This window comes from Bombina bombina, chromosome 8 (assembly GCF_027579735.1).
Source record: "Bombina bombina isolate aBomBom1 chromosome 8, aBomBom1.pri, whole genome shotgun sequence".
NCBI lineage: Eukaryota > Metazoa > Chordata > Amphibia > Anura > Bombinatoridae > Bombina > Bombina bombina.
In genome coordinates, this window is record NC_069506.1 from 149611233 (window position 1) to 149639075 (window position 27843).

Sequence of the window (27843 nt, forward strand, 5' to 3'; positions counted from 1 at the left end):
TAAGAACTAGGTATTTCAGACTAAAACTTCCCCAAAAAGACCAGAGCATTTTTAGCATTTTTGCCATCACTCCATTTTAACAGAAACAAAGCCTTGTTTTTCTTTTTTTAATTACCTATCAAAATTATATATATATTTTAATAGACAACCCAAAGTATTGATCTAGTCCCATTTTCGTATATTTCATGCCACCATTTCACTGCCAAATGAGATCAAATAAAATAAATTGTTAACTTTTTCAAAAACCTTAGGTTTCTCACTGAAATTATTTACAAACAGCTTGTGCAATCATGGCACAAATGGTTGTAAAAGCTTCTATCTCAAGTTCTCTGGGAATCCCCTTTGTTCAGAAATAGCAGACATATATGGCTTTGCCATTGCTTTTTGGTAATTAAAAGGCCGCTAATTGCAGCTGCGCACCACGCTTTTATTATTCCCAGCAGTGAAGGGGGTTAATTAGGTAGCTTGTAAGGTTAATTTTAGCTTTCGTGTAGAGACCAGCCTCCCACCTGACACTTCCCACGTGATCCCTTTCAAACAGCTCTCTTCCCTCCCCCACCCCCAATGGTCACCCCCATCTGAAGTACTGGCAGACAGTTATTTTTTTAATTTTTTTTATTATTATTATTGTCCTTAGTGTATGATTACCTCATACCTTTCCACCTCCCTAATCCCTCCCCAAAAGCTCTCTAACCCTCCCCCCTCTAACTAATTACCACCATCTTAGGTACTGGCAACTGTCTGCCAGTACCCAGTTTTCCAAAATTGTCAATTTTATTTAATAAAAAAACCCACACATTTTTCTGTAGTGTAGCTGCCCCCCACCTCATTTGCAACCCTCCCAGGTTGATTTCCCACCCTCTAATCCCCCCTCTCCCTCCTCCCACTCTCTCCTTCCCTCTCCCTGCCACTCTGAGGGTTTTTTTTCTGTAGCATAGCGTTCCCATCCATTCCTTCCCCTTCCACCCCCTTCAGCAATAGGCTGCACACCAGCCTCCCTCCTTACCCTCCCACATCACCAAAGATCGGCACCACTGCTGCCCGGTGCAACTCTGTTTCTACACTGGCCCATTCGTGGGACATGCAGAAAAAGTGCAATCCTGATACTTTAAAGTGAGATCGCGGCAGAGAGAGGCCCAGGAAAGCAGCGTCGTACAGGGTACAACGCTGGTCCTTAAAGGCTTAACGGCCATGGTCCTACAGGGTACGGGGTTAGTGGCCACAGGAGAGATTCTAGAGGTTTGTTGACATAGATGTTATCAGTTCATTAAAGCTCCATTCATCCCTATAGGAAAGGCTGTGTACTGGGAACAGGCACACATTTACATAAGTATTTGTACATATAAATATGTATATTTGTTGGCTACGTGATATGTACAGCTAAGAGGATCTGTAGGAAAAGTCACTTCAAGACCCCAACAAAGTCACGTTTTAATATTTGGTTGTAAGTCACACTTGCACAGTTGTGATTGTCACCAACAGTAATGGCATTATTAAAATCAGGTTTTTAAAAGAGATTGCTTAGTTGGGACTTTCATAGTTAACTTTTGCAATCTGTTTCCATCCGCACCACTGCTATCCCCTCTAAATGCATTTTTTAGGTTGTTTTTCTATCACTATATGGTTGCTTTTCATCTTTGACAAGTATTTTTTTTTAAACATTATATGCAACTAGTGTTTGTTAAAGCACCGCATCCATTTTGGAGTAAACTGAAAACAAAATGGCGACCAGTTTCTATACAAAGGACTTATAATTAGGGTTGGGTAAATGGGCTGAAAGTGCAATTTGTTTGGTAGAATGAATAGTCCTGTGGACATAGGTTTTAGATAATCGAATGTTGACAAGATTGAAAATCCATTAAAATTTGGTAATCAAATGTTATTTCCGGTTTTCAAATATTAATTTACTTTTCGGATGTTCATAATTTACATCGAATATCCACATTCAAAATTTCAAATGTAACATTAGATTTAACAAATACTATTCAGAAGTTCAATAGTTCATATGGTAGCGAATTTAGTAAATTGATACATAATAGATACAAATATGTTGATTGAAATTTTCTATTTCGAATATTTCATAATTCGAATATTAAATTTAAAGAAAACATTAGAAATATCATTACAAATATATTGATTAGAATTTTTCAAATTCAACTATTGCATAATTCAAATCAAATTATTAGAAACAATATAATCAAATATTACATTTAAAGAGAGCATTAGGAATAGTATTACATTAAAGAATGTTAAAATGTTGTACAAACATTCAAACTTCAAAACGAACGAGCTAATGTGTTAAAAAAAAAAAAAAATTCAATGTTGCAAAACATTCGCCCATCCATAATTATAATATACTCTTTTACTGGATTTTAAAATCCTTTAGACTGTAATTTGTGACCTCTCTGCCTTGCTATATTTTTTTTCCCAAGAGACTTTTAATCGAGATTGTGCCTTTGTGACCGGGTTCTATAGGGGACTCCATGCACATTAAGTCCATACACTTGTAACCTGTAAAGAGCATTCCTGACTGTGAGCTACATAATTTAAGTGCAAACACTTTAAAAGACAGTCTGTTAAATGAGTTTGGAATTTGTGTGCATAGAAGGGCATACCCTATAAAAACCCTAAAGGCACAATCACAGTCTCTTAGGAAGATACAATGTAGCAAGGCAACGGGGTCACGAATTACAGTTTAAAGAATGTTAAAATCCAGTAAGAGACGATTAATGTTTTTTGTAATGGAAAATGTAGTTACCATTTTGTTTTCAGTTCACGCCAAAATTGAGATGTTTTTGAACAGACACTAAATGTAAATAATGTTAAAAAAAAACACTTGTCAAAGTTCAAAAGTGGCTATATACAAAACAATGCATATTCTGCCATCCTGACAGCCTAATGGAAGTATTTAGATTGGTTAGCAGTGGTGATGATGCAATAGTTAAAGGGATAGAAAAGTCAAAATTAAACTTGCTTGATTCAGATAGAGCATGCGATTTTAAGACACTTTTAAATTCACTTCTATTTTCAAATGTGATTCATTATCTTGGTATCTCTTGTTAAGAAAGAATATGCACATATCCTACACTAGTTGGAGCTAGCTGTTGATTGGTGCCTACACACATTTGTCTCTTGTGATTGGCTAACTAGATGTGTTCAGCTTGCTGCCAGTAGTGCAGTGCTGTTTCTTCAGCAAAGAATAATAAGATGAAGCAAATTTGATAATAGAAGTCAATTGGAAATATTTGACTTATAGTCAAATATTAAAAATGAAAAATGGAGTCCTGAAGTGACTATAGAATTTTGTCCATCATGCCAAGATACATATGACATTTATATGTTTAATGAGTGTTGACAATATATTGTGATGACAATATGTTAATGTCAGTTAATGTCATACATGTAAATAAGTATTTTCCTTGAAGTGTGAACAATGGGGTTATATGAAAAGAGTATTGCTGAAGCCTTAAAGGTATGAACGGGCTACTGTATGTGGCAGTTTAGGGAGTCCTCCCAGTTTCTATTTCAGAAACAGGTACTTTACACAGGTTTTAACAAAAGATCTGATATAGCATTGTGATCGCTGGAAAAACTTGGCTACCAATTTGGTTGGAAAGCAAAAAGCATTTTCGGGAACAAATCGCTGATAGATTGTAATCAAGGCCAATGTTGTATGCGAACAATAAAACATAAATAAAATGTTCTAACACATTACAGCATTTTCTTTTTCAACATTTATCTTAATTTAATTGTATGTCATCTTTTGCTTTGCACATATATCTTTTGCTGCTTTGAAATTCTCTAAAACCCCTTGTGAAACACTACTTGAAAAGTCTGCAATGCTACTGTTGCTTATAGTTTTTTCATTTGTTTTTCATGTGTTTAAATACATACATATAAATGTTATGTTTTCTAATTCATTTTTTTTATTCTATTGGCAGTTCTTATTTATTGGAATAGTTTAAAGGGACACTGAACCCAATTTTTTTCTTTTGTGATTCAGATAGAGCATGCAATTTTAAGCAACTTTCTCATTTACTCCTATTATCAATTTATTTTCGTTCTCTTGCTATCTTTATTTGAAAAAGGCATCTAAGCTTTTTTTTTTTGGTTCACACTCTGGACAGCACTTTTTATTGGTGGATGAATTTATCCACCAATCAGGAAGAACAACCCAGGTTGTTCACCAAAAGTGGGCCGGCATCTAAACTTACATTCTTGCATTTCAAATAAAGATACTGAGAGAATGAAGAAAATGTGATAATAGGAGTAAATTAGAAAGTTGCTTAAAATGTCATGCTCTATCTGAATCACGAAAGAAAAAATTTAGGTTCAGTGTCCCTTTAAATATGATTTAAAAAAACAAAAATCCAGAGCCGCTAAATGTTTTCATATTTAAATGTAAACAGATTGGAATGGGAGCTTTTGACCCCATAAAGGGAGTATGAAAACTAGCACCTATATATTTTTAATTTGGTCATATTTTGGTGCAGCTGAATAGCCATAGTAAAATAGTAATGCATTATGTAGATACCCCCCATAGAATGTGCAAATTCTACAGCTTATAGTTCTTTCTGAAGCAGCGTATACATTTTCCTTAATTAGTTTTAGAATGAGTTGCAAACCCATTTAATATATTCTTGTTGCTTTTGGTAGGTCTACCTCCTCAGATACAGCCAGTCGCAACAATGAGACTGTGGAATTACGTCAGCCAACAAAAAACAAAAATAATCGCCACAAACGTCTATCCAACATCTTCCATCGCAGCACAAACAGTATTGCTGTTGGTGGTAGTGGTAGTGGTGCAGGAGGTCGCTGGGCCAGTGAAAAGAAGCTATCTGAGATCATTGATACAGTACCAGAGGATCTTGTGGAGCTTTCTAGTCAAAAAAACTTACCTGGTATCCTCAAAATATTCGGAGATGATATTTCTTCTGGCACCAACTACAAAAGTGTATTGGCCTCTCCACGTTCTACTGCAGGTGAACTTGTGAAAGAGGCCCTGGAAAGATATGCAGTCGCTGATTCAGAAACCGAAATCTTTGTCCTGTGTGACGTGGTTGGACGTTTTGTAGGCCACGAAGGGGAATGGAAGATGGAATACATGCGCATAGTTGGGGACCATGAGCGTCCCCTGGTTTTACAAGAGATGTGGAAGCCTAAAGCAGGGTTTTCCCGCAGATTTGAAATTAGACGGAAGCAAGAGGTGGAAAAGATGGCGGCAGCAGAAGATAATGAAACTGCAGTTGGGCAGGGTGTGTACGATCACATTATTCTTAAGCATAAATGCTGAAATAATCCATATACACACATTACCAGCATCTTTAGAACATCAACCTTTTGGATACAAATCCGTTAAGAGTTTATGTTTAAAGGGACAGCTAAGTTAAAATGAAATTTTCATGATTCAGATAGAGCATGCAGTTTTAAACAACTTCCAATTTACTTCTATTATTAAATGTTATTCGTTCTCTTGATTTTGTTTGCTTCAAAGTAGGGTCAGGTGCAGCAGTGCACTACTATGAGCTAGCTGAACACATCTGGCGAGCCAATAGCAACAGGCAATTTATGTCTAATTTTCTTCTATTCTCAAATCGCTTCATTCTTTTTGTATACTTTGCTGAAGTAGCAGCAATGCACTACTGGGAACTAGCTAAAGACATCTGGTGAGCCAATGACAAGAGGAATATGTGTTCAGCTCCCAATCTATCACCAGCTAGCTCCCAGCAGTGCGTTGTGGCTCATAAGCCTACCTAGATATGCTCTTTAACATTGGATACCAAGAGAACAAAGCAAATTTGATAATAGAACAAATTGGAACGTTCATTACAATTTTAAGATTGACTTTACTTTTAAAAACCAAGGCTAATTTTCATCAAAGAAATAGATAAATAGTGCACAGTATATTTGCTGCCCAAACTGTAAAATCTTAAATGAAAATGTCATAAATTCTAGATTGGACAAATAGAATGAAAACTGTACAAAATAATTTATACAAAAGTATTTTTTAGTGCATTATAAAGATGAAGCTATTACAAATTCTAAAATACAGAAGCCAAAAAAGAAATTCACAATAACATCTACTACTCTTGACATGAAAGTGTTGCCATCAAGAAAAGGATTAGTGAAGTAATTAAAGGGACATTAAACCCAACTTTTTTCTTTCATGATTCAGATAGAGAATACAATTTTAAACAACTTTCTAATTAACTTCTATCCAATTTGCTTCATTCTCTTGATATTCTTTCCTGAAAAGCATATCTAGATAGGCTCAGTAGCTTCTGATTGGTGGCTGCACATAGATGCCTCATGTGATTGGCTCACCCATGTGCATTGCTATTTCTTTAACTAAGGATAGCTAAAGAATGAAGCAAATTAGATAAAAGAAGTAAATTGTAATGTGGTTTAAAATTGTATTCTCTGTCTGAATAATGAAAGACAAATTTTCGGTTTAATGTCCCTTTAATGCAAGCTTTGCACTTTCTGAAGAAGTTTGGAAAATAAGTACAAACATAAAGGGAAATCAAAGCCAACATTTTTATTTCATAATTCTACAATTTTATACAACTTTCTAATTTACTTCTACTATAAACTTTTCTCTGTTATTTTGGTATCTTTTGTTGAAAAGCAGAGATGTAAGCTCAGGAACATGCGCATGTCTGGAGCACTATATGGCAACAGTTTTGCAAAAATTGTATCCATTTGCAAGAGCACTAGATGGCAGCACTATTTCCTGTCATGTAGTGCTCCAGACGTATACATAGGTATCTCTTCAACAAAGAATACCACAGGAATGAAGCACATTTGATAATAGAAGTAAATTGAAAACTTTTTAAAAATGGTATGATCTGTTTAAGTCACAGAACAAAAAATATTTGGGTTTCATATCCCTTTAAATTCTAGGTAATAAAGCATCTCTATATTTGATACAAATTGAATTATTCTTTAAAGAGACATGAAACCCAATTTTTTTCTTTCATGATTTAGATAGAACATGCATTTTAAAACAACCTTCTAATTTACTTCTATTATCTCATTTGCTTCATTCTCTTGATATCCTTTGCTGAAAAGCATATCTAGATAGGCTTAGTAACGGCAGATTGGTGGCTGCACATAGATGCCTCGGGTGATTGGCTCACCCATGTGCATTGCTATTTCTTCAACAAAGGATATTGAAAGAATGAAGCAAATTAGATAATATAAGTAAATTTGAATGTTGTTTAAAATTGCATTCTCTATCTGAACCATTAAAGAAAATATTTTGGTTTAGTGTCCCTTTAACAGTAGGTTCCTGACTTTAGATAGATGTATTTGCAACCTATTTGCTCTTCAGGAGGTTATTTGTATTTTTGTCATTCTGTTCATTTAGCTCAAACTATTCTTTAAAATGATGCTCTTCCTTACTTTGCAGATAACTCCACCTTTTACTGGTGTATGGGAACATTTTCTGCAGATAACTAGTCGGGAAATGACTCATTGCATGTCTAGTGCTGCTCTGTTTCCAGGTTTTTAGGACAGGATCCCCTAGAACTCAATGCTAGTGAAACAGTAGAGGCTATTTATAAGTTATTATAATATTCATATTTTTTTTAGTTGTAGAATTTGTAAATTCCAATAAAAAATGTTCTTTTTGGTTACTACTGTACCTGTTTACACATTTGTTTTATTTGAGTTTTAGGGCTAATATTAGCCATTGAGAATCAACATTTCAGCACAAATACTTTAGTGGGAAATAAATATATTCATTAATTATACGTGCAGCGTTTATTTTCGTCCTAATGGCAGAGTCCACAGCCGCATTCATTACTTGTGGGAAATAAGAACCTGGCCACCAGGAGGAGGCAAAGACACACCAGCCAAAGGCTTAACAACTCCTCCCACTTCCCCTATCCCCCAGTCATTCTTTGCCTTTTGTCCCAAGAGGTTGGCAGAGAACTGTCAGAAGTTTTATTTTTTAAAGAAAATACTTTTATTATTTTTTATTATTATTATTTATTATTATTTTACGTAAAGTGTATCTCTCATGGAGAGTAGTACGCTTCGCAATGGGACAGGAGTTTTAATAAGTCCTGTTAGTTTGTTAGTGAGGGCCTGGGCAAATATTAGAGGCCGGAGATGCAGTGGAAGTTCTCTCTGTGACACCATCCCGATTCATATTAACAGCTCCTCTAGCACTTGGCGTTGCCAACCCTTCGCTTCGCTACCTGCTGTCTTCTCTCAAGTCCATGACGGAGGCGACGCTACTATCCATCACTCTTGAAGGGCTGTGTTCCTGTTCCACGGCGTAGATTCCGGTAAGATAATTTCATTTTATCAGTATGAATGTTATGATGTTATTCGACAGATAGGTATGGGTCTCAGTGATTCTCCTCTGTTCGGATCTGGGAATCATGGGATAATTCCTTCCTTAGGGGGGATTTGTGAATAGGGTGGGGTTCCTTAATCATGTTTCTTATGTGATCTCCTGCTTTGTGTATTGGGTATAGGCTCTGGTGCTGAGACGGGAGAATTGCTTGAAGTATTTAGTGGGGCCTAGTTGCCGCCTTTTTGGACTTTACGGTTCACCTTATGAACGGGCGTTGTTACGCTGGGTTTGTTACGCTTCCGCATTCCTGACTGTGTGGCGACAGAGATTTTCTGCTTCATTTGGATCTGGTCATAGGAGGTGGTAAGTGCCCCAGCCATCGTGGGTGTCAGTTGCTGTTAGGTTTTTTTTTAGTTTTTTTTTTATATTGTCCTAATCTTCTCTTTGGTTTTAACATGGAGGATTCTGAAGCTGAGACTGTCGTTTCTGATTACGATTCTTCCTCTTGTGAGGAAGGTGCTTCGGCCCCACTGACGCAGGTTTATCAACTGTCTCTTGTGCCTTCTTAGAGCGCCTGGTTCCTCAGGCTCGGGGAGTCAGGGGCCTATTGAGCTATCAGCCTCTGGGGGCTCTGTTCCTCAAGCAGCAGATTCCCAACAGCACCCCTCCTCTTCATTTGCGGGTAACCCTGTTAATTCTCCCTCCACACAGGGTGGTATGTTTCCCCTGGAGATATGGCAGTCATTTCCGCTTCAATATATTGATGGCGCTGGTTCGCCTGCAGGATCTGAAGGTTTCTGCGGGGTTGTGTTTTTGCCTGATTATTCCGGGTGTCCAGACTTCGGGTGGGTCTATTCAGTTACCCCCGGGGGTGAATATTCCTCCATGTTGCACCTTTCATTATCGGATCGCGCGACTGCGTGTTCTACTCCGTCGTCTTTACGACTTATTGGGGGATACTCTCCTCTATCAGTCAGGGGAACGTGTCATTGAATGGTGCTTTGAGCTAGACTATTTGGGATGTTGATCGTCTCCTGTCGGTCGCTAGTGTCCTTTCCCAGAGTTTTTTTTGGCAGATGCCTTCGGGCTGCCTTCTTTTCTTTCATCCGGTTAGGATACTTTTTTATTTGATTGTTCCCTTGGGAATTTCTGGGATGGACTTACTTTTTACTACTTCCTTGGAAGTTGTTCGCGGACCGTTGGGTCCGGAATTGGTGTGCACTTTGTTGTGTTGTCAATGACGCCTGGCGGGTCTGGCGGGACCTTGTGTGTTTTGTTTTATTGTTTGTTTTCACAAACTACTCTATACATATACATCCGGGCCTTCGGGTCCCCATACCGGGAGAGATTGGGCATGTCACTCTCTCCTGGGGCTGGGTCGGTGGCTTCTGCCGCGTCGCTTTGGTTCTCTTTTCAGGGGGGCGGGGCCTTCTCCGCTAGTGCGGTTTTTGAACCTTGGTCTTCTTGCTACCCTTTGGGTGGTTTTAGACTCCTAGGGTCTCTGGACCTTGTTTCGTCCCGCTTTTAATTGATCCTATACGTGGATCAGCAGTGGATCGCTTGTTGGTATGCGAGACATAGCGGGATCATTCCTGCATTCTCTATGATCCGGCAGCAGTGCTGTGTGGGGTGGCTAGCCTGTGACTTGGCACGTGGGGGCCTGGTTCCTCTTTTTCGCTGCTGGAGGCTTCTTCTAGCTGGAACTAGGGATGGGCGAAAGTTTCTAAAAATTCGAAATTTAAAACTAATTTTTATACATTCGTTCGTTCGTTCGAATCGAATTTTGAATGTTTATATAACATTCTAACATTCTATTTTCGAAATTTCGTTTTCGAATTTTTCAATAAAATTCGAAAATATTTGTTAGAATAATAGAATGTTTAGCTATGTATTCATTCAATTTCAAAATGTAATATTAAAATGTCACATTCGAATTTGAAATAGTATTTCTAGCCTAATACTGTGTTTTTTAAATGTAATCGAATTCGAATGTGACATTCGAATTCGAATGTGACATTCGAATTCGAAATAGTATTTCTAGTTTACAACTGTGCTTAATAAATGTTATATTCGATTCAAATGTGATATTCGATTTGAATGTGACATTCAAATTCAAAATAGTATTTCTAGTCTAATACTGTTTTTTATAAATGTAATATTCAAATTCAAATATGATATTCGATTCGAATGTGACATTCGAATTCGAAATAGTGTTTCTAGTCTTCAATTGTGTTTTAGAAATGTAATATTCAAATTCGAAAGTGACATTCGAATTTGAATGTGACATTCGAATTCCAATGTGACATTCGAAAACTGTAAATAACATTCAATTTTTTTTTTAAGAATATTCGTTCTTATCAAAATTCTATTATGTAAATCGAATTTCTACAATAACATTTGTTCTAACATTCGAATTCGAATATAAACACATTCGCCCATCCCTACCTGGAACCCGGTTTTATTGGGGTCGCCTTTTTGTTTCGATTCTGGTTCTGGTGTTTTCCAGAATTTTCTCCACCCTCTTAGGGTCGGACGCCGATGTGGGACCCTAGTTTCTGAAAGTCGCGGAGTTTTGCTCTGTGTCGTGGGTTCTATCGCCTTGAGATCGGTTCTGCTTTTTTTCGCGGTCCTTTCTTAGGATTTGCTAAGATTTCCCATTTTTTTCGGGTTCCTTCCTCGGGTGAGGAGTGTCTGACCAGAATTTTGGTTGGGGTCTTTTTCTTCAGGTCTCTTTGTGGATCTGGGATTGGGCTGAGGTTTCCGGGTGGTGTTGGTATAGTTCTACCTATGCTTGTCCCGGTTTTTCCCGCTGGTGTTCGGGTTGTGTTTGGAAGGGGTTCTTCCTTTTCTCTCTTTGGAGTGTTTGGTCCCCTTCTTATGGCTGCTCGGGGCCTTTGTTTTTCTGTGCGGGAATGTGTTCTGGACTTCCTTTGGGGGTCTGTTGTTCTGCTTCTCTAACCTTGCATCAGCATCCTGTGTAGTGCCTTGGTAGGGTCACTTTGTCTTCAAATCTTCCCCACCGGTATCTGCTATGGGGCCCTGAGATTGCTACCTCAGGTAGTCTCTGCCCCTTTGGGGGCTGGCTCGTTTTGGGTTAGTTTTGACCCCTGTGTCGAGTTTGTGTCCGGGGGGGGGGCAATGTTTTCCTTGTCCTCAGTCTTTCCTTGGGAGACTTTTTTCTCTGGGGGTGTGTTCCTTTTGTCCCTGGTTCAGGGATGGAGATGCCAGTGGGAATAGACTTCTGGGTGGGACTCTGCCCGTGTTTCTGGTCACACTCTTTTGAGGTGGCTGGTGGTGTTCCTCCCTCTCAATCAAGGGGTGGGTGGGTCTCTGACCCTGGACTTTTCACTGTCATTGACAGGTTGTTTTTTTTCCATGTGTGGGTGGTCCTCGTTGCGGCGGTTCTGCGGTTGTGGAGGACATCCCTGTTTATCTCAGGATCCTGAGAAGGGGTTCTTCCTTTTCTCTCTTTGGAGTGTTTGGTCCCCTTCTCATGGCTGCTCGGGGCCTTTGTTTTTCTGTGCGGGAATGTGTTCTGGACTTCCTTTGGGGGTCTGTTGTTCTGCTGCTCTAACCTTGCATCAGCATCCTGTGTAGTGCCTTGGTAGGGTCACTTTGTCTTCAAATCTTCCCCACCGGTATCTGCTATGGGGCCCTGAGATTGCTACCTCAGGTAGTCTCTGCCCCTTTGGGGGCTGGCTCGTTTTGGGTTAGTTTTGACCCCTGTGTCGAGTTTGTGTCCGGGGGGGGGCAATGTTTTCCTTGTCCTCCGTCTTTCCTTGGGAGACTTTTTTCTCTGGGGTGTGCTCCTTTTGTCCCTGGTTCAGGGATGGAGATGCCAGTGGGAATAGACTTCTGGGTGGGACTCTGCCCGTGTTTCTGGTCACACGCTTTTGAGGTGGCTGGTGGTGTTCCTCCCTCTCAATCAAGGGGTGGGTGGGTCTCTGACCCTGGACTTTTCACTGTCATTGACAGGTTGTTTTTTTTCCATGTGTGGGCGGGCCTCGTTGCGGCGGTTCTGCGGTTGTGGAGGACGTCCCTGTTTATCTCAGGATCCTAAACTGTGGTTCTGGTCATCTTTTGACTTTTCAGCTGTGTCTGTTTCTTTTGGATACAGTGGGGTCCCTATTGAGGTGCTCTCTGAGCTCTCAGGGTGGTTTGGATCTCTGATTTTTCCCTCCATGGAGGGGGTTTTATCTAGGAACTTGGTTTTTGCTTGTTTCCGTTTCTCTTTGGTTCCCTACAGCTAGGGAGCTGGACAATTTTTTTCCCCTTTATCTGTGGCTGCACTATAGTGGGCTACTTAGTCGTCTGTGCGGTTTTCTGTTCTCAAGATACTTTTTGTTCTCTTTTGGTCTCCGACTGGGTCGTGTTTGACTGATGATGCCCTTTTTTTCTGTCATTTCCTGAGGCTTTCTGGAGTCTCACAAGCTAGTCTGCTTTGTCTTTTGGAAGACAGGGTTCTGCTTCAGTTCTCCCTCTCCCTTGCTTCTTCCTTTGGGGATTCCCTTATGGGGATGTGTGTATGGTATCTGCCTTTGGGCGATAGTGAGTTTCGAGTCCTGTTGGCTCGGTGGTGTTGCATGTGGGTTTTACCCAGGCTAGGGACTGTCATTTGTGTCCTTGGGGCCCTTTTTACTTCATGTTTTTGCTCCCTGCTTTTGGATAAAGCGGGACCTTTTTAATTATGAGATGTGGTTCAGTCCTGGTACCCTCAGATTGGGCCGCCTCTTACCCTCCTGTTCTTGGCATTCAGTGTCCTCTTTGGCTTGGGTATAATTTCCCCACAATTAATGAATGCGGCTGTGGATTCTTTCCCATTAGGAAGAAAAATATAAATTATGCTTACCTGATAATTTCATTTTCTTCCATGGGAAAGAGTCCACAGCCCTTCGCCTGTTTTTTGAGGCATTTTTCATGTATAATCTTCTGGCACCCTTTCACCTTGATATTTCTTCCACTGATCCTTGTTCCTCTGCAGAATGACTGGGGGATAGGGGAAGTGGGAGGAGTTTTTATGCCTTTGGCTGGTGTGTCTTTGCCTCCTCCTGGTGGCCAGGTTCTTATTTCCCACAAGTAATGAATGCGGCTGTGGACTCTTTCCCACAGAAGAAAATGAAATTATCAGGTAAGCATAAATTGTTTTTTAAAGTTAAACTTTCACAATTCAGATTGAGCAAACAATTTTCCAATTTACTCCTATCATCAAATTTGCTTTGTTTTCATGGTATCCTTTGTCAAGAGTAAATCTAGTAAGGTTGGTAGAAGCATAGGAGTGGGCACATATTACGTATTCTACGGCATCAGTGTTTGTAACTAAGTTTAACAGCTATAAACCCTAGCTAGGCTGATAGGAGCTTAGGAGTGTGCATGTGTCTAGCATTCTGCAGCAGCAGTGTTTGTAACTATGTATAACATTGCTATAAACATTATTGCAAACACTGCTGCCAGATAGCTGAAGGCATTTGCATGCTCCTGATCTCATCTAGCAATACCCTTTAACAAAGGATACCAACAGAACTGAGTGGAATTGATGAGAAGTAAATTGGAAAGTATTTTAAAATTACACTATGTCCAATTTATTCAAGTTTCATTTTGACTTTACTGTCCCTTTAATTAGTAGTAGAACCATAATTTGCTTCTAATCAGTGCTACAAAATTTTGTGGCGCTATACAAATTAATGATGATAATACTACTGCTAATACTCATTTCTCATTTGAATGTTGATTTGATTCTTCTGTTAGTACATAGCTCAAAGGCTTGATTAACAAATAAAATTGGGTTCCTTCAGGTATCAACGCTCATGCCCGTAGGTTCCAGAAGAGTCGATCAAGAGCTGCCTCTGGTGGAAATACTCCAATAAGGGAAAGGGAAGACAGTATTTCTCTTCGTCGTAGTATAAGTGATATCAACTTAAACAGCAAAAAGCGTAGGGAGAGGAAAATTATAAAGAGCATGGTAGCCAATGATAAAGATCCTGATCAGGATGGAGAGTCAAGTCAAAAGGATTCAGAAACCCAAAACTCAACAGAAGGCAATACTGATCAAGTAGAAGATTCTGCTGACCAGGTATATCCCGCAGACTTTGAGCGTCTTTCTCAGAGTTTGATTCAACCACCTGCAGACCACCCATACTTTCTTCTACTTCAAGGCTATAACAAAGACCAGGTAAGTTTAAAAACAGATAAAAGTACTGTATTAAAATATAATGCTCCATTATATTATCCTGTGACTGGTGAATACATAAATATGCTGCTTCTTTATTGTCATTTGTTTAAAAATATACTCTCTAGGTCAGTGTTTCTGAACTGCATTCCTCAAGTGCCCCCAACAGGCAAGGTTTTCATTATATCTGAACTAGAGCACAGGTGAAACAATCAGCTGTGCTCTAGTTCAGCTATAATAAAAACCTGGCCTGTTAGGGGTACTTGAGAACTACGGTTGAGAAACACTGCTCTAAGATAATAAAGCATTTCATAGTTAGACCTTTATGCCTCTTAAAGGGACATATTATTTATACTTATTATTATTGGTTATTTGTAGAGCGCCAACAGTTTCTGCAGCGCTATAAACATAGGCGGTAAACAAGGTAACATTTATAGGCATCAAATGGGTAGAGGGACCTGCCGAGAGTCGCACTGTTGTAGTCAGCTCTTATGAAGGTGATCTGCAAACAGTTGGGCTCTTAGGCTTACATGCTAAGGGGGTTCATGGTGGATAGTAATGAAGGAGAGGAACTGGTATTAGGAAAGCTTAGGTTTTATGCATCCCTGAACAGTAGAGTCTTTAGGGAGCCCTTGAAGCTTTCAAAACTAGGGGAGAGTCTTGTGGAGTGAGGTAGAGAGTTCCACAAGATGGGAGCCAGTCTGGAAAAGTCCTGTAAGCGGAAATGTGAGGCGGTAACAAGAGAGAAGGAGAGTAGGAAGTTGTGAGCAGACCGAAGGGGGCGGGAGGGAGAGTATCTGGAGACAAGGTCTGAGATATGGGGGGGAGCAGTGCAGTTGAGGGCCTTGTATGTCAGAGTCAGAATTTTGTGTTTAATCCTGGAGGCAAGAGGAAGCCAGTGAAGGGATTGACAGAGAGATGCAGCAGATGAAGAGTGACGTGTAAGGAAGATGAGCCTGGCAGAGGCATTCATTATGGATTATAAAGGAGCTAGGCGGCAGCTAGGGAGACCAGAGAGGACAGAGTTGCAGTAGTTGAGGCTGGAAAGGATGAGAGAGTTGTTTAAAATCTTAGTTGGTCTTGTGTAAAGAAATGTCTAATTTTAGAGATGTTTTTAAGGTGGAATTTAATCAAGGACTGAATGTGAGGAGTGAAAGAAAAATCTGAGTCAAATGTGACCCCAAGACATGGGGCATACGGGTTAGGGTTATTGATGGAGTTGTTGACAGTTATAGAAAGATGGGGGTGGAGATATTTGAAGAAGAAGGGAATATAAGGAGCTCAGTTTTGAGAGATTTAGCTTAAGGAAGTGAGAGGACTTCCAGGAAGAGATGTGAGAAAGACAGTTAGGGACACGGGTTAGCAAGGAAGGAGATAGGTCTGGTGCAGAGTGGTACATTTGGGTATCGTCGGCATACAAATGATTTTGAAACCTGTGGGACTTTATTAAGGAACCTAATGATGATGTGTAGATTGAGAAGAGAAGGGGACCAAGGTCAGTGCTTTCCGGTACCCCAACAGAAAGTGGTGCCGGGGCAGAGGAATCCCGAGAGAAGGCTACACTAATAGTACAGTTAGACAGGTAGGAAGAGAACCACGAGAGGGCTGTGTCACAAATGCCGAAGGATTGGAGGGTTTGGAGCAAAAGAGGGTGGTCAACAGTATCAAAGGCTGCATACAGATCAAGGAGGATAAGCAGAGAGAAATGGCCTTTGGATTTTGCTGTAAGTAGGTCATTGGTAACGCTAACTATTGCTGTCTCTGTGGAGTGATGGGGGCGAAATCCAGATTGCAGTGGGTCAAGGAGGGAGTTTAATGTAAGGAACTGGGATAGGTGTGTATATACCAGCTGTTCAAGAAGCTTTGAGGCAAGAGGGAGTAGGGAAATAGGGCGGTACTTGGATGGGGAGGTTGGATCGAGAGAAGCTTTTCTTTCATGTAATTAACAAGAGTCCATGAGCTAGTGACGTATGGGATATACATTCCTACCAGGAGGGGCAAAGTTTCCCAAACCTTAAAATGCCTATAAATACACCCCTCACCACACCCACAAATCAGTTTTACAAACTTTGCCTCCAAGGGAGGTGGTGAAGTAAGTTTGTGCTAGATTCTACGTTGATATGCGCTCCGCAGCAAGTTGGAGCCCGGTTTTCCTCTCAGCGTGCAGTGAATGTCAGAGGGATGTGAAGAGAGTATTGCCTATTGAATGCAGTGATCTCCTTCTACGGGGTCTATTTCATAAGGTTCTCTGTTATCGGTCGTAGAGATTCATCTCTTACCTCCCTTTTCAGATCGACGATATACTCTTATATTTACCATTTCCTCTACTGATTCTCGTTTCAGTACTGGTTTGGCTTTCTACAAACATGTAGATGAGTGTCCTGGGGTAAGTAAGTCTTATTTTCTGTGACACTCTAAGCTATGGTTGGGCACTTTATTTATAAAGTTCTAAATATATGTATTCAAACATTTATTTGCCTTGTTCAACTTTCCTTATTTTCAGACAGTCAGTTTCATATTTGGGATTATGCATTGAATTATCATATTTTTCTTACCTCAAAAATTTGACTTTTTTCCCTGTGGGCTGTTAGGCTCGCGGGGGCTGAAAATGCTTCATTTTATTGCGTCATTCTTGGCGCGGACTTTTTTGACGCAAAAATTCTTTTCCGTTTCCGGCGTCATACGTGTCGCCGGAAGTTACGTCATTTTTTGACGTTATTTTGCGCCAAAAATGTCGGCGTTCCGGATGTGGCGTCATTTTTGGCGCCAAAAGCATTTAGGCGCCAAATAATGTGGGCGTCTTATTTGGCGCTAAAAAATATGGGCGTCGCTTTTGTCTCCACATTATTTCAGTCTCATTTTTCATTTGCTTCTGGTTGCTAGAAGCTTGATATTTGGCATTCTTTCCCATTCCTGAAACTGTCTTATAAGGAATTTGATCTATTTTGCTTTATATGTTGTTTTTTCTCTTACATATTGCAAGATGTCTCACGTTGCATCTGAGCCAGAAGATACTACAGGAAAATCACTGCCTGCTGGATCTACCAAAGCTAAGTGTATCTGCTGTAAATTTTTGGTAGCTATTCCTCCAGCTGTTGTTTGTAATAATTGTCATGACAAACTTGTTAAAGCAGATAAAATTTCCTTTAGTAATGTACCATTGCCTGTTGCAGTTCCCTCAACATCTAAGGTGCAGAATGTTCCTGATAACATAAGAGATTTTGTTTCTGAATCCATAAAGAAGGTTTTGTCTGTTATTTCTCCTTCTAGTAAACGTAAAAAGTCTTTTAAATCTTCTCTCTCTACAGATGAATTTTTAAATGAACACCATCATTCTGATTCTTTGGACTCTTCTGGTTCAGAGGATTCTATCTCAGAGATTGATGCTGATAAATCTTCATATTTATTTAAGATGGAATTTATTCGCTCTTTACTTAAAGAAGTACTAATTGCTTTAGAAATAGAGGATTCTAGTCCTCTTGATACTAATTCTATACGTTTGGATAAGGTTTTTAAAGCTCCTGCGGTTATTCCAGAAGTTTTTCCTGTTCCTAATGCTATTTCTGCAGTGATTTCCAAAGAATGGGATAAATTGGGTAATTCATTTACTCCTTCTAAACGTTTTAAGCAATTATATCCTGTTCCGCCTGACAGGTTAGAATTTTGGGACAAAATCCCTAAAGTTGATGGGGCTATTTCTACCCTTGCTAAACGTACTACCATTCCTACGTCAGATGGTACCTCGTTTAAAGATCCTTTAGAGAGAAAAATTGAATCCTTTCTAAGAAAAGCTTATCTGTGTTCAGGTAATCTTCTTAGACCTGCTATATCATTGGCTGATGTTGCTGCAGCTTCAACTTTTTGGTTGGAAACCCTAGCGCAACAAGTAGCAAATCGTGATTCTCATGATATTATTATTCTTCTTCAGCATGCTAATAATTTTATCTGTGATGCCATTTTTGATATTATTAGAGTTGATGTTAGGTTTATGTCTCTAGCTATCTTAGCCAGAAGAGCTTTATGGCTTAAGACTTGGAATGCTGATATGGCTTCTAAATCAACTCTACTTTCCATTTCTTTCCAGGGAAACAAATTATTTGGTTCTCAGTTGGATTCTATTATTTCAACTGTTACTGGTGGGAAAGGAACTTTTTTACCACAGGATAAAAAATCTAAAGGTAAAAACAGGGCTAACAATCGTTTTCGTTCCTTTCGTTTCAACAAAGAACAAAAGCCTGATCCTTCGTCCTCAGGAGCAGTTTCAGTTTGGAAACCATCTCCAGTCTGGAATAAATCCAAGCCTGCTAGAAAGGCAAAGCCTGCTTCTAAGTTCACATGAAGGTACGGCCCTCATTCCAGTTCAGCTGGTAGGGGGCAGGTTACGTTTTTTCAAAGAAATTTGGATCAATTCTGTTCACAATCTTTGGATTCAGAGCATTGTTTCAGAAGGGTACAGAATTGGTTTCAAGATGAGACCTCCTGCAAAGAGATTTTTTCTTTCCCGTGTCCCAGTAAATCCAGTGAAAGCTCAAGCATTTCTGAATTGTGTTTCAGATCTAGAGTTGGCTGGAGTAATTATGCCAGTTCCAGTTCCGGAACAGGGGATGGGGTTTTATTCAAATCTCTTCATTGTACCAAAGAAGGAGAATTCCTTCAGACCAGTTCTGGATCTAAAATTATTGAATCGTTATGTAAGGATACCAACGTTCAAGATGGTAACTGTAAGGACTATATTGCCTTTTGTTCAGCAAGGGAATTATATGTCCACAATAGATTTACAGGATGCATATCTGCATATTCCGATTCATCCAGATCATTTTCAGTTCCTGAGATTCTCTTTTCTAGACAAGCATTACCAATTTGTGGCTCTACCGTTTGGCCTTGCCACAGCTCCAAGAATTTTCACAAAGATTCTCGGTGCCCTTCTGTCTGTAATCAGAGAACAGGGTATTGTGGTATTTCCTTATTTGGACGATATCTTGGTACTTGCTCAGTCTTTACATTTAGCAGAGTCTCATACGAATCGACTTGTGTTGTTTCTTCAAGATCATGGTTGGAGGATCAATTTACCAAAAAGTTCTTTGATTCCTCAAACAAGGGTAACCTTTCTGGGTTTCCAGATAGATTCAGTGTCCATGACTCTGTCTTTAACAGACAAGAGACGTCTAAAATTGATTACAGCTTGTCGAAACCTTCAGTCACAATCATTCCCTTCGGTAGCCTTATGCATGGAAATTCTAGGTCTCATGACTGCTGCATCGGACGCGATCCCCTTTGCTCGTTTTCACATGCGACCTCTTCAGCTCTGTATGCTGAACCAATGGTGCAGGGATTACACGAAGATATCTCAATTAATATCTTTAAAACCGATTGTTCGACAATCTCTAACGTGGTGGACAGATCACCATCGTTTAATTCAGGGGGCTTCTTTTGTTCTTCCGACCTGGACTGTAATTTCAACAGATGCAAGTCTCACAGGTTGGGGAGCTGTGTGGGGATCTCTGACGGCACAGGGAGTTTGGGAATCTCAGGAGGTGAGATTACCGATCAATATTTTGGAACTCCGTGCAATTTTCAGAGCTCTTCAGTTTTGGCCTCTTCTGAAGAGAGAATCGTTCATTTGTTTTCAGACAGACAATGTCACAACTGTGGCATACATCAATCATCAAGGAGGGACTCACAGTCCTCTGGCCATGAAAGAAGTATCTCGAATTTTGGTTTGGGCGGAATCCAGCTCCTGTCTAATCTCTGCGGTTCATATCCCAGGTGTAGACAATTGGGAAGCGGATTATCTCAGTCGCCAAACGTTTCATCCGGGCGAATGGTCTCTTCACCCAGAGGTATTTCTTCAGATTGTTCAAATGTGGGGGCTTCCAGAGATAGATCTGATGGCCTCTCATCTAAACAAGAAACTTCCCAGGTATCTGTCCAGATCCCGGGATCCTCAGGCGGAGGCAGTGGATGCATTATCGCTTCCTTGGAAGTATCATCCTGCCTATATCTTTCCGCCTCTAGTTCTTCTTCCAAGAGTAATCTCCAAGATTCTGAGGGAATGCTCGTTTGTTCTGCTAATAGCTCCGGCATGGCCTCACAGGTTTTGGTATGCGGATCTTGTCCGGATGGCATCTTGCCAACCATGGACTCTTCCGTTAAGACCAGACCTTCTGTCGCAAGGTCCTTTTTTCCATCCGGATCTGAAATCCTTAAATTTAAAGGTATGGAGATTGAACGCTTGATTCTTAGTCAAAGAGGTTTCTCTGACTCTGTGATTGATACTATGTTACAGGCTCGTAAATCTGTATCTAGAGAGATATATTATAGAGTCTGGAAGACTTATATTTCTTGGTGTCTTACTCATCATTTTTCTTGGTATTCTTTTAGAATTCCGAGAATATTACAATTTCTTCAGGATGGTTTAGATAAGGGTTTGTCCGCAAGTTCCTTGAAAGGACAAATCTCTGCTCTTTCTATTCTTTTTCACAGAAAGATTGCTATTCTTCCTGATATTCATTGTTTTGTACAAGCTTTGGTTCGTATAAAACCTGTCATTAAATCAATTTCTCCTCCATGGAGTTTGAATTTGGTTCTGGGAGCTCTTCAAGCTCCTCCGTTTGAACCTATGCATTCATTGGACATTAAATTGCTTTCTTGGAAAGTTTTGTTCCTTTTGGCCATCTCTTCTGCCAGAAGAGTTTCTGAATTATCTGCTCTTTCTTGTGAGTCTCCTTTTCTGATTTTTCATCAGGATAAGGCGGTGTTGCGAACTTCTTTTGAATTTTTACCTAAGGTTGTGAATTCCAACAACATTAGTAGAGAAATCGTGGTTCCTTCATTATGTCCTAATCCTAAGAATTCTAAGGAGAAATCGTTACATTCTTTGGATGTTGTTAGAGCTTTGAAATATTATGTTGAAGCTACTAAATCTTTCCGAAAGACTTCTAGTCTATTTGTCATCTTTTCTGGTTCTAGAAAAGGCCAGAAGGCTTCTGCCATTTCTTTGGCATCCTGGTTGAAATCTTTAATTCATCTTGCCTATGTTAAATCGGGTAAGACTCCGCCTCAGAGGATTACAGCTCATTCTACTAGGTCAGTTTCTACTTCCTGGGCGTTTAGGAATGAAGCTTCAGTTGATCAGATTTGCAAAGCAGCGACTTGGTCCTCTTTGCATACTTTTACTAAATTCTACCATTTTGATGTATTCTCTTCTTCTGAAGCAGTTTTTGGTAGAAAGGTACTTCAGGCAGTGGTTTCGGTTTGAATCTTCTGCTTATGTTTTTCATTAAACTTTATTTTGGGTGTGGATTATTATTTTCAGCAGGAATTGGCTGTCTTTATTTTATCCCTCCCTCTCTAGTGACTCTTGTGTGGAAAGATCCACATCTTGGGTAGTCATTATCCCATACGTCACTAGCTCATGGACTCTTGTTAATTACATGAAAGAAAACATAATTTATGTAAGAACTTACCTGATAAATTCATTTCTTTCATATTAACAAGAGTCCATGAGGCCCACCCTTTTTTGTGGTGGTTATGATTTTTTTGTATAAAGCACAATTATTCCAATTCCTTATTTTATATGCTTCGCACTTTTTTTCTTATCACCCCACTTCTTGGCTATTCGTTAAACTGATTTGTGGGTGTGGTGAGGGGTGTATTTATAGGCATTTTAAGGTTTGGGAAACTTTGCCCCTCCTGGTAGGAATGTATATCCCATACGTCACTAGCTCATGGACTCTTGTTAATATGAAAGAAATGAATTTATCAGGTAAGTTCTTACATAAATTATGTTTTTTGAAGATAGGTGTGACCAGTGCATATTATCTTCATTATTCAGATAAAGCATACAATTTTAAATATCTTTCTAATTTTCTTCTATTATCTAAAATGCTTAGTTATCTTGGTATCCTTTGTTGATAAGCATACCTAGGAGCTTGGAGCTTGCTGCTGTTTGGTGGCTGCACATATTTATCCCTTGTCATTGGCTTACTGATGTGTCCAGCTAGCTCACAGTAGTGCTTTGCTGTTCCTTTAACAATGGATACCGGGAGTTATGAAGCAAAATTGATAATAGAAGTCAATTGGAAAGTTGTTTAAAAATGTATGCTCTATCTGAATCATGAAAGGAAAAATCAGTGTGTCATGTCCCTTTAAATAATACGTTTCTGATTGCTACTGTGTCTAAAGTCATTTAGACTTTAATTTATATTCATATTTATTTCTTTTTTCTCACTACATGTTAAAACTAAGAGGGGGAATATTTACAAAATATTAGTTTTTTTAACTGTTATTAGATTGCGAATTTCCTAGCATATTCCAGTATTATTTTATTAGAAATAGTATAGCTTTAAAGAGCTGCAAGGGGTGTTATCAAACATTTTTCCAAACAGGTTTACTGAGCATACATACTAAACATTTTTTATAGGAATTCAGGGTGCAAATTTGAATAGCATGACTGCAGACTTGTGCTTGGAGGCATGTTGACATAGGTCAGTTACCCAGCTATTTTTAATTTGTTTGATATACCTGCTTCTGTGCTTTGGATGAATATGTACTGCTCCATTATTTTGGTCTATGTTGCTAACTTTATCTGTCTATATTGTTAACTTCATAAGCAAATTAGCAACTACTGAATCCTGTATGTTTGTTTGTGTGTGTGTGTATATATATATATATATATATATATATATATATATATATATATACTGTTGACATTTTACACGTTTATCGATGACTGAAGCAGTGCCAATGTATATTAATGAACTCAGATCTAAATGGCTTAAAACCAATTATCATCTACAGTATCAAGTAATAGCTAGTGTATTAATGAATATTTAGGAATAATCTTTTTTAATTTTAAGAACAAGAATGTATGGGACACTATTTACGCATAAAGTAGTGATGGTGGCACATTGTCTATGATTAAGGCTGTCAGGGCCAAAACGTGTAAAACGTCCTGGTATGTCCACACTTATTTTTATATTCCATGTGAGCCTAAGTGTTTTTTTTTATTGATTGACAATAAAAGTCTATGTTTTAGCATCTCCGTATCATTGTTTATTAATGAATATGTCTGGATAAATTATGGAATTTAATTGTTATAAGTAGCTATTTTATGTTTAATGGTTGAGTTGTGAGTAAATATAAAAAAAATATATCCTTTATTGATCTTTAACATTTTTATTTTTTGGGGGGACAGGATTTTGTTATATATGTGATGACAAGGAAGAAGCATCTCTTTGGAAGAGCAGAAAAACCGTCCAGAGACAAAGGACCTTATGTTGACACTTTCCTCTCAGCTCCAGATATTCTTCCCCGTCACTGTTGTGTCTGGCGTCTTGATTCGTCTAGCCAGAAGACTATTATTCGTGTAAGGCCTTATCGAGGAGCTCTTGTTACTCACAATGGAGGTGTACTTCAAAGAGAAACAGAACTTCAAACAGGAGACTTATTGGGACTTGGGGAACACTTTCTGTTCATGTTTAAGGACCCTAATGTAACCCAGAATAGACCTGTCTGGCTTCCGCAATCTTGGTCGTCACCTGGCTTGAGTGGCGCTTTTTCATGTCAGATGTGTGGGCGATCGCTACAGGAGAGGCAAGAGGCAGTTCAAGCTTATATAGAGAGCAGAGATATGGTTTTGCAGTATCGCTCTCAAGAAGAAGATGCTCTGTTGAAAGAAATTATTGAGAAAACTGGTAACCCTAATTCTGAATTTAAGTTGTCTCCTGCCTACCTCCTCAGCCTCTGCATTGAACACTCAACTCGAGCCCTTGATCCAGGACACTTTCCCAAGTTAATCATGAAAATAGCCAGTCTCATCAAGGAAGTGGTCTGGGTATGGTCATTATCTTAGTAATCATAGTATTAGAAAATTATAATTAAGTAGGAAAACACAAAAGTGGTTAACCGTTAAAGGGACACTATACCCAAACATTTTCTTTCATGATTAAGGTAGAGAATATAATTTTAAACAACATTCCAATTTACTTCTATTACTTAATTTGCTTTATTCTTTAGATATACTTTAATGAAGAAATAGCAATGCACACAGTGAACCAATCAGAGGAGGCATCTATGTGCAGCTACCAATCAGCAGCTACTAAGCATATCTAGATATGCTTTTTAGCAAAGAATATCAAGAGAATGAAGCAAAATAGATAATAGAAGTAAATTAGAAAGTTGTTTATAATTGTATGCTCTTTCTAAATCATGAAAGAAAAAATTTGGGTTTCATGTCCCTTTAATAAAAATGAATGGGAGCTACACAAAGTATCTCATAAGTTTTGTATGGAAGGCCAGTTCAGTCTATTACAAAACCCATTTATCCTGTAGATTTTTAGTGCAATTACACCATTTTAATTTAACCAATGCTTTGCACTGAAAAATTTTTGACGTATTTCAACATATTTTTTTTATTTTTTTTTAGACGATTCTTTATTTTTTATTTTTCAATGCCATGGTTACTTCCAAACAGCATATCTATTTGTTCACCTTTTTTTTTTACTGTTTACACTTTATTGCTCACATATTAAAAAATGCAATGGTATCCTGGTATTTTAAAAAATATAAGAACATAGCCCAAGTCATACTATTAAAATGTGAAATTTGTACATTTCTAAATATTATGTTGTTTTATGAACACAATTAATGGGATATGAAACACAAACAATTATTTTGTGATTTAGACCGAGCAGACCATTTAAAAAAAGATTCCTATTTACTTCTATTATCAAATTTGCTTAGTTCCCATGATATGCTTTGTTGAAGAGATACCTAGGTAGGCATCTGGAGCACTATATGGCAGGAAATACTGCTGCCCTCTAGTGCTCTTGCAAATGAATAACATGCTTTCAAACTGCTGCCATATAGTGCTCTAGAAATAGGCTGGCTGCTAAGCATACGTCCCTGCTTTTCAACAAGATATAAGAGAACAAAGAAAAATTAATAGAAGTAAATTAGAAAGTTGTTTAAAATCGCATGCTCTATCTGAATCATGAAAGAAAAAAAATAGGTGTCATATCCCTTTAAATGAAAATGGATACTTTAAATATCAAAAAGATTAAATTAGACAAAATTATATAATATTGTTAAATGCATACATGAATTGATATTACAGATGTTTTAAGTGAAAAGTAGCTTTGAGTAGTCACATTGAGTAGTCATCGCCAACATTGAGTCATGAAGCCACCAGGTGTTTCGTTTTTAAGATAATATATTTTGCTTCTGTTAAAACACCTAGGAAAGCATCCTTGAAAATTCCATGAAAGTCTTGAAAGTCTTGTTTCTCTAATATTTCATGCAAGGGCTCCTGCAAGGATTTACCGTTTATATCATTTACATGATCGAAATGGTTTAAGAATTTTAAAACAAAAGATAAATCAAATCGATGGGATTGACTTAGAAAAGGAATTTCACATCCACCCAAGCTATTTATGGACTGGAACAGTACAAATATATAATTATGAACATATTAGATACAACAAAGTCGCATGTGGCTTCGGCAAATGCTGTCAAGCCAGGTCAACAGACAGGAAGTCTGTGTACTGAACTCAGATGTTTGCACCGTCAATGCATCTAGTGAATACTATAATGTAGAAATGCTAAAATGTTTAGTAGCTCTCAATGGACTGTATTCACTAAACGGAACTGTTCCCAACGAGAGTTTCTGTATGGAACATACACTCAGTACAATGTATAAGCCCTCTCCAATTTAAAATGATATGAAATTCAAACATTTTCTTTCATGATTCAGATAGCGCATGCAATTTTAAACAACTTTCTAATTTAATTATATTATCAAGTTTTCTTTGTTTTCTTAGTATCTATTCTTCAAAAGCAGGGACATGTGCTTAGGAGCCAACCAATTTCTGGACCACTATATGGCAGCAGTTTTGCTAGAATGTTATCCATTTGTAAGAGCACTAGATTGCAACACTATTTCCTGACATGTAGTGCTTCAGATACTTACCTAGGTATCTCTTCAGCTAAGCATACCATGGGGAAAAGGCACATTTGATAATAGAAAAAAAACTAGAAACTTTTTTTTAAAATGGTATGCTGTCTAAATCTGAAATAAATCATTTGCATTTCATATCCCTTTAAGGGGACAATCTAAAGCAAGAATGGCCTGGTCTGATTTATTTGAACATGTCATGTTTGCATTACTTCCTCTAGATTACTGGGCCAGATTACACGTAGAGTGCAAAAATACAAATGTTATGGGGTGTAAACAATGCTGGATGGCAATCCATACTGGTGTAATACGTCCATGCATAAATCACGCATGCGGTAGTATAAGAGCCGGACAGATAGCTCAGCATGCTAAGGCACTGTGGCTGAGCTATGTAGCAACCCAAGGGTTGCAGGTTCGATCCTTGGTGAGGTCCACTCAGCCTTTCATCCTTTCGAGGTTGATAAAATGAGCAGCGCCTTGAGACCCTTACGGGTGATTAGCCGCGCTTTACAAGTACCCAATACATACATACATACAATGCGCACTACGATGTTCATGTCGGATGGCGCAGGTACATTCTTTCTCTCAGATAATAGATTTGTATGAGAGCCTACACTAGAATTCATTTTGGATAATGCTGCTAAGCTGCTAGAGCACAAAAAGGGAGTTTGTGGGTATGTTCTTTTCTATATACTTTCCATGTTTTTGAATTAAAAAAACAAGCTATAACAGCTATTACAGGATTTTCAAAAGGGTTAGTTGTGAAAGCGGTATTTTGTATTGTGCGCAAGCTCAATCCTTAAAAGGAACACAAAACCCCAATATATTCTTTCATGACTCAGATTGAACATACAAATGTAAACACCCTTCCAATTTACTTCTATTATCAAATTTGCTAGCTGAACACACCAGGTAAACTAAAGACAAGAGGAATGTTTGTGGAACGACCAATCAGCATCTAGCTCACAGTAATGCATTGCTGCTATTGAGCCTACCTAGGTATGCTTTTCAGCAAAGAATACCAAGAGAACAAAGCATATTATATAATAGAAGTAAATTTGAAAGTTGTTTAAAATTGCATGCTCTGTCTGAATCTTTGAAGACTATTTGGATTTTGCTGTCCCTTTAACAAACAACTTGTAATACGAGGACAATGAGCAAACTACTACCACTTCCCATTGAAAGTATAGGGCACGCTGTTTATGTATTGGGTGTGTTGAAAAATGTCACTTTGGTTCAAATGCATTTTAAAGGGCCATGATACCCGAATGTTGAAACACTTGAAAGTGATGCAGCATAGCTGTAAAAAGCTGACTAGAAAATATCACCTGAATGTGATAAATGTGAAACCTCTATGTAAAAAAGAAAGATATTTTACCTCAAAAGTTTCTCAGTAGCCACATCCCATTGTAAAGGACT

At 38.6% G+C, this 27843-nt stretch overlaps 1 protein-coding gene across 3 annotated transcripts in view; it reads left to right on the forward strand.

Moving 5' to 3' along the window:
- RASIP1 (Ras interacting protein 1) overlaps positions 1 to 27843 on the forward strand; it is a 189639-nt gene that overhangs the window by 54726 nt on the left and 107070 nt on the right. For all 3 annotated transcript variants that reach the window (XM_053690637.1, XM_053690638.1, XM_053690639.1), the window contains exons 3-5: positions 4657 to 5255; positions 14098 to 14474; positions 23668 to 24306. In XM_053690637.1, coding sequence (XP_053546612.1) covers positions 4657 to 5255; positions 14098 to 14474; positions 23668 to 24306 — 1615 coding nt within the window. The remainder of the gene's footprint in view (positions 1 to 4656; positions 5256 to 14097; positions 14475 to 23667; positions 24307 to 27843) is intronic.